General features: G+C 37.0%; 1 protein-coding gene across 1 annotated transcript; it reads left to right on the top strand.

Annotated features, from left to right (window-relative positions):
• The first annotated feature begins 3,648 nt into the window (after window positions 1-3,648).
• On the top strand, window positions 3,649-7,589 carry LOC105055548 (probable voltage-gated potassium channel subunit beta). Its single transcript, XM_010937379.4, has 4 exons — window positions 3,649-4,350; window positions 4,586-4,729; window positions 5,352-5,516; window positions 7,252-7,589. The coding sequence occupies exons 1-4, from the start codon at window positions 3,769-3,771 to the stop codon at window positions 7,363-7,365; spliced, it is 1,005 nt and encodes a 334-aa protein (XP_010935681.1). The 5' UTR covers window positions 3,649-3,768; the 3' UTR covers window positions 7,366-7,589.
• The last annotated feature ends 312 nt before the right edge of the window (window positions 7,590-7,901 follow it).

The raw sequence follows: 7,901 nt of genomic DNA on the forward strand, positions 1-7,901 counted from the left end.
TATTCACACATCGTATGATCAAAGACATTGGTTCTTGATGACTGGTATCTGAAGTACAATTAAGTATAATAGAATAATATTTTACTTCTTTAATTCTTTTAATTATTAAATTTTTTATATTAGATGCTAATGCAATTACTAACTCATCTTGAATTTTATGACTAAGATAATAATATTAAATTTTATTATTTTGAATACGTCTAAGATGTTCTTACATAATTGGATCAAAAACAGTAATTATTTTAATTAATCATAAAAAATTACTATTACTATTTTGATAAATCTTTTCATTTATTCTACGAAAAGTTAGAGAACTTTGAGTAAAAAATTTAACAGCAGCTACTATTCTTAATAGTATTTTTTTTTCAATATTCTTTGTCTTTGTTAATTTGCTCTTGAATATGTTTATCGATTGTTTGATTTTTTTAAATCTATTCTATAAATCAATCCAAGTGGTCATATTATGAATGTGATCATTACTAGTTTCATGAGCTTTAAGTTTTTCACTAAGATATTTTCAATCTCTAAAGCCATCACTTTAATTGACTTCTACTACTATTATCATTTGATTTAAATAGCTTACAACAAAAATAAAATAATTTGTCTAACTCTTTTGAATATACTAAACATTTTCGATCATGTTGGTCTCCATTTGGTAAAGTTCGATCGTAATGTGTTAGAGAAAAATATCTAGTATATTGATCAAGAGAGAATTTTATATTAATATCTTTTTTAAGATTATTTTTAATTAATAAATCTTTAGAATTTGTATCAAGACTATCCCATATCCTAGGATCATAAATGTCAAAAGTATTTGATTCATTTGATTTTTTATTCATTAAATTTTTATCACCACTAATGAGATCATCTTTGCCATTAGTATTATCATTAGTATTATTATTATTATTAATATTATTATCATTATCCAATTCGTAAGTAATATGTGTATTTTCATTGACAAATTCACTAGCAATATTATTTGAATTCTCAACTATATCACTTTTTTTACTTATAATAAATTTATCAAGACCTCCTTTTAATGAGTGAGTCAATTGTTCTTATTTTTTTTTTTTTAAGTTTTTCATGATCCGAAGGATATTTTCTAGGTATCATTTTTATAAATAAAATAATAAATATTAATTAAAATTAGTAATCAATAAATTTGAAGTTTAGAACAATAGAACTTGATTTAAAGCTTTTTGATAGAACAATAGAACTTGCTTAAAAGCTTTTTTTATGGAACAAAATTTGAGCAAAAGCTACTGTAATTGTAATAAGAATTTAAATTTGAAAAAAAAAATTGTAATAAGAATGACATTTGGTTTACCCAGAAAAAAAAAAAATCGGGGCCTGAGGCGGTCGCCTAATTTGACTCGCCCCAGGGCCGGCTCTACCTATAACCATAACTGACTGAAGATTGCAGCAGCAGAGCTTGAGGATACGTTGTGTAGCCATTCTGAGGTCATTGATGTTGACACAATTCCACAAGTAAAAAATCAAATGTTCATAACTTCATACATGTAAAACAAAAAATTGTCGTCCATGCAATGCAAAACATGATCCCAAATATTTTAGATACCCTGGATGGCTTGATGAGTAGAGACGAGTGAGAGCCAAAGAGCAAAGTGGGATCATCCATCCCTTTCATCGCAAGCAAAGAAGGTAAACAAGTTCTGTTTCTCTATAGTGATGCTAGATTAAGGCTGCAAACAGGTTGGGTCGACTGATGACCGGACCTGGTCCCAACCAGCCTAGACCCTACTTGATCCATAGTGGAAAGCATGTGGGTTGGGTCAGATTTAAAAATTGGACCGAATTAAATTCCGAGTGGGATATAGGTTTTGTATTTTTCAATCCGACCCAACCTAGCTAGCTTTGTATATCATCTAGCTCCAGGTCGGGTCAATAAAAAAAAAGGCTCAATCTGATCCAAATCCAATCTAGCTCGTTTCAAAAATCCGAATCCCCTCTTTCTTCATGTTAAATATCTTTCTCAATTCATTGAATAAACTCCCATTTAAACTAATTTCACTTTTTCATTTCAATAACTACATTGCCTCTCATCTATTTGCACTTATAATTATATCTTAACAATCATAAAAATTATAGCTTGTAAACATAAGAATGATAAATTGCTTAGGTAAAATTAAAAGTTTTTGGATAAAAAATCAAACTTAAATTGGCTCTTTTTAATTTTATTTAATTTTTTAATAATTTTATATTCAATTATTAGTTATTATATTTTAGCTATAAAAAAATAACGAGATGCTTGATTCAAATCGGAAACCCAATCTAACCTAATTTCAACTTGAACTTGAACATTTTAGGTTCAGTCCGGGTCATGCTTGATCCTAACCCAATCTCGAATGATCTGTTGAATCTAAAATCTTTTCTACAGAGTTGACCCAATATTATTAGCTAATAAGTTGGGTTCAAATTCGAAATCATGATCAAAATATGAAATTGGGTTGGGTCAAGATCAAGCTTGCCCCAGTTCGGCCAACCCATTTACAGCCCTATACTTTGGATGACCATGAGTGTACAACTTGGGTGGTATAAAATTAGACAAACTTAGAGATCTGAGGGTTCAATTTTGAGAGTGTTAGAGTCTTCGTTTCCATTTGGAATGGCTAAGAATCTCTATTGGAATGATTCTTCGTGGTTATAGCATTGTTTGCTTCTAATCAGCGAATCCTTTCATTAAAGTAATACGGGCATGACTCGTGGATGTCTGTCTCTTGTTCATGTCGCATTGGAAATGGCACTTTTCTTGCCGTCCTATTCCACATTAAAATTATAAAAACATCATTTGGAAGTAGGGAAATGTGGAAAGTATGCACATGAAAGACTTACATTCTTTTTTTAACATGACAGATTGTGACATATAATAAGGTCCAAAACCTCTGATAACGCCTAAGCCGCACATTAGGGTTCCGGTCGAAACATCAACGGATCGTGCAAGCTACGGTGTTTTTGAAATGAAAATTACATCAATAAGTTTTTTGAAATTAAAAAATAAAATTTATGCTTTGTTTTTTTGGAGGTATAACTTGGGCAAGATACTATTTCTGCCTTTCGCTTTGAACTTTCCTCGCTCGTGGAATGATTTTTTTTTTTTTTTTTTGTAGCAAGAAATTGTTTCGCCAGAACCGTCAGATCTCCGAAAGGGCAAAAAAATTTCCAAACGGAACGCATTGCCAGCTGGCAGCGATTCCTGCGTCCCACCCTTCGCACGTTACCTCCTCTACTTTAATAATTAAAAATCTTTAGTGCGAATAATATCAAAAAAAGAAAAAAATCTTCATTGCCAAAATCGCCCACGCACCGGAATATTATCCCCAAAAACTTGACGCATGCCTCGCGAAAATTCCTGGGACGGCGGTGGATGGCCCCCAGGCCCCGCGGCTCAGCTCCAAAACCCACAGAAACACAGAGCTTCCACCATCACCGAACGAAAAGCACGACGACTCGTGTCGGTAAATCTGGATGACACTGCGTCCAGCACGAATCTCCACATTCCACGCGTATCTCATTCTACCCCAGTGCAAAACTCTTCCAATCTTCCACTGCGCACCAGACCTCCACTCACGGTTCGGATCGGTGTGCCGTCTTCTTCTGGTCCCAGCTCCCAGCCCCGCAGCGGTTTCGCCACAAAAGTCTTTGAAGCCTCCAAACAACCACCAGCGTCTCTTGATTCAGATATCTCGGCGGCAGAGCCCCGTCTGACTCTCACGGAGATCCGATCAGATCAGATATAGAGAGAGAGAGATGGTGGCCGGAGGCAACATGCATTACAAGAATTTGGGGCGATCGGGGCTGAAGGTGAGCCAGCTGTCGTACGGAGCATGGGTGAGCTTCGGGAACCAGCTGGACGTGAAGGAAGCCAAGGCGCTCCTCCAGTGCTGCCGCGACCACGGCGTCAACTTCTTCGACAACGCCGAGGTCTACGCCAACGGCCGCGCCGAGGAGATCATGGGCCAGGCCATCCGCGAGCTCGGGTGGCGCCGCTCCGACCTCGTCATCTCCACCAAGATCTTCTGGGGCGGCCCCGGCCCCAATGACAAGGGCCTCTCCAGGAAGCACATCGTGGAGGGCACGCGGGCGTCGCTGCGCCGTCTCGACATGGAGTACGTCGACGTGCTCTACTGCCACCGCCCTGACGCGGCCACCCCCATCGAGGAGACCGTGCGGGCGGTGAACCACGTCATCGACAGGGGCTGGGCCTTCTATTGGGGCACCAGCGAGTGGTCCGCGCAGCAGATCACCGAGGCCTGGGCCGTCGCCAACCGCCTCGATCTCGTCGGACCCATCGTCGAACAGCCCGAGTACAATCTCCTCTCCCGTCACAAGGTAGGGCTCCGAGGATCCGTCGTACTTGTTTTCAGATCCAGGGAACTTCTTCTTAATTCGTCCATCGCTAGCTAGCGGGATCCTAGATTAGCATGCGATCTGGATAAATTTCATTCGCCATTAAAGATATAGATTTCGAGAGTAATTAGTGATTCCACCCAAAAAGACTATGCCTTTGACTGCGACATTCGTCAATCCTCGATGGAGGTAGTAAGCTTCGTATATTTAATTGCAGGTTGAACTCGAATACTTACCTCTTTACAGCATCTACGGCCTGGGCCTTACCACATGGAGTCCTCTAGCTTCTGGGGTGCTTACGGGCAAATACAGCAAAGGGAACATTCCACCTGATAGTCGATTTGCCTTGGATAATTACAAGGTAATCCTGAGTCTTTTAAATTAAATTAAAATTAAAGTTGCCCATTGTTGTATATTTTCTAGAGTGGCGCTTTGTTCCTGTAATGGCTGTAATTTACGAACTAAATTGAGGATACGTATATTGTTCCTTGTAACTAGGAACTTCAACGCTATTGCGTTTCAGATTACAACTTGAAATATATAGGATATTGGTTTTCTTCTTCTTCTTCTTCGTCTTTTAAACTTCCAAATACATGGTTTTGTGAATTCTAGATCAGTTGCTGATGAGATTGTTGGAAAAGGGATATCATCTTTATCGGTAATCTTTTGGTAACATTTGGAAAGATGGATGCATTTTTTGTAGCAATTGTTGCATAAGTATGGAGCTAAACCCATGATGAAGATTCTGTGGTTTTAGATTAATCAGTTTCTTGATAAAGTTTCAAAAATTTGCTTTCTAAATGTCTGCATATTTTGTCTCTTACTGTTTTATTGCTCATTTTGTATTTGGCGAATTTTGGTTCATTTCGATTGGTTCTGTGCTGAAGTTACTGCTAGGTGGTCCTACATTTGGTAATTTGTGAAGTGCTGCTAAAACCTTGTCGGTATGTTAAATTTGCTGACTGGTATCATGTGCCTTGCAGAATCTGGCGAGCAGATCATTGGTAGATGATGTGCTTAGAAAAGTTAACGGACTGAAACCGATAGCAGATGAGCTAGGTGTACCTTTATCTCAACTTGCAATTGCCTGGTGTGCATCAAACCCCAATGTTTCATCAGTAATAACTGGTGCCACCAAGGAGAGTCAGGTATGTATTATGTTGATATTGATTTTCTTTGTTCTAAATTTTTATATTTTAATTTTTGCAAGATATCTTTGTTTCTCTATTCGATAAACATGAAACTGTATACTGGAACATGTGTTACTTTGACTGTTAGAATCTGATCTATCTAGTGGGAAGCTCTCTGTATCTCTGTCTCTTTCCACTATCTTGAAAAGCCAGTGGGTAGATGCTTAAATAATTTCAGGAAAGGGTAAAAACACTAAATAATACTAAATTAATCAATATTAATAAACATGTTAGATCTGTTATGGAAATGTAATCCTTTTAATGTTTACTCTGTATCTGAACAAAGTATGCTATTGATAAATATCTGGCTCAGGAAATGTACAACATAAAAATATTTGTGATAAACAAGCTTAGGCCTGAGGAAAGATAAGTTATTATGAAAATTTAATGAAACACGAGCAAATTGTTGCAACCAACCATTTACAATACTCTTTATGGAGAATGTACTCCTCTTGTTTAATTCAAATACTAAAATTGGATAATCTTAGTCACCATAATTATGTCTTATCATTCTCATCGGATTTTTTAAAACATAAAAACAACTTTTACAAAATTTCTTGTTGTTTGTCTTGAGCAATATATAGGAAGAATCTTTAGTTGATCATTTTGGAAGCAGGGAAGCAAAGATATTGAAAGATATAATTGAGGAAGGCTTTGCTATGGAAGAAAAGAAACTGATGTGTTTCTGGGCGTCCGTGTTTGGCTGTGTTCTTAAAGCATATGTAACAGGCCACTCATCTAAAGAATGATAGAAGAGCAAATGATACATTATGACTGAACTAGTTTGGTAAAATTTAGGAATGCTGATGAATATAATTACTTGAAGAAGGCTGCAAAAACGTTAGACAGGTGCAGGGCGAGAGTGATATTTCAAGGCCTTGGGGCACCGCAAGTGGATTTCTTGTATGTGATGGTAGAGTTTTAGTAAAACAGCTTAAATGGATATGAAAATAATGGGATTGATGTGGGGGATCGAACTAGGATTTTACAGAGACAAATGAGTACTAAGGCCAAGTGAGGGAGTTGCATCATCAAAGAAAGAAAATCAGTGATGAATACCAGGCTTAATTGCAGGATGAATACCGGTCTTAATTGCAGGAATTTGACTTGGGTCATCCACCATGGTTCCAAGAGGCCTTGCTTGCAGAAATAAGCTGCTAGTTAGGTTTTCTTCTCTTTAAGTCTTTAGTGTGTTATATTCCTAAATGGTGGATGTAAACTATTTTGTAATGTAATAAATGACTCAGATGTGGCATAACTTATAATTAAACGACACTTCGGCCAATTAACATTGCTTTATAGTATATGGTTGATTAGGCAATATCATAACATGCTATCAGTACATTAGGAGGCTCAGCAAAGAGGTGCTTGTGTTAGTGTAGGTGGGTGAAAGAAGCATGTAGCCTAGGACAATGCTAACTGAAAGCAATGCATACCATCTCTAGGTATTGATTTACAAAGCTGGTGTTTTTGTATTGACTATGTCATGCATGTGTTGTGCATGTATGAATAGGTAGATCACTGGTTAACAACTGATAATATCTGTCTCATCCCTGCTACTTAGTTAGCGACACACTTTTCGGAAAGGCAGTGATAGCCTCTGAGTTTATGAAATGCTTAATCTTCACGTTTCCTTTGTGCTTATTCTTTCACATTCACTAATATTGAAACTTTCATTATGTCATGACTGCAGATAATAGAGAACATGAAAGCTCTTGATGTCATTCCTCTTTTGACACCTGATGTGCTTGAGAAGATTGATGCAGTCGTTCAAAGCAAGCCCAAGCGTCCAGAATCATACAGGTAAATTCACAACCAATTCCAGTCGACCCTACCTTTGACTTTTGATTCAGAGTAGAGTGCATCTGAGAATGTGTCAAACCTGGGAATGTTTATTCTGTTGTGATTGGTCTTGTTAAGCTTATCAAAAACATTGGATTTGTGTCGTGGACATTATGACATTTTTATGGTACTTGAAGCGTGATATGAAAGGTCGGTTTGAGATTATTTTATATGATGGAGATTTCTGAATTTTCATGTTTTTCTGGTGCGTCTCATGTTTTTCTGAATTTTCATGTTTTTTTTGTTGTGTTCTTTGTGGCTTATGATATTCTAAGGTAAGGGGATAAAAGCTGGCTATTTCTATTGTACTGATGAAACTTTTTCACGTTGAGATGATAAAGATTAGATCTTGATTCTTGCTAGATTCAGCTCTAATAAATACTGTCAGTTCAAGGCGGCTAGGTTTCTAGAAAGTTGAGGTCTCTTTGGAGAACCACTAATAAAAGTCCACTTATGTTCTTCTCTGAGGTTCTGAGACATTTTAGTCTTACTAAGGCCAAA

Source organism: Elaeis guineensis, chromosome 12 (genome assembly GCF_000442705.2).
Source record: "Elaeis guineensis isolate ETL-2024a chromosome 12, EG11, whole genome shotgun sequence".
In the NCBI taxonomy this organism is placed as follows: domain Eukaryota; kingdom Viridiplantae; phylum Streptophyta; class Magnoliopsida; order Arecales; family Arecaceae; genus Elaeis; species Elaeis guineensis.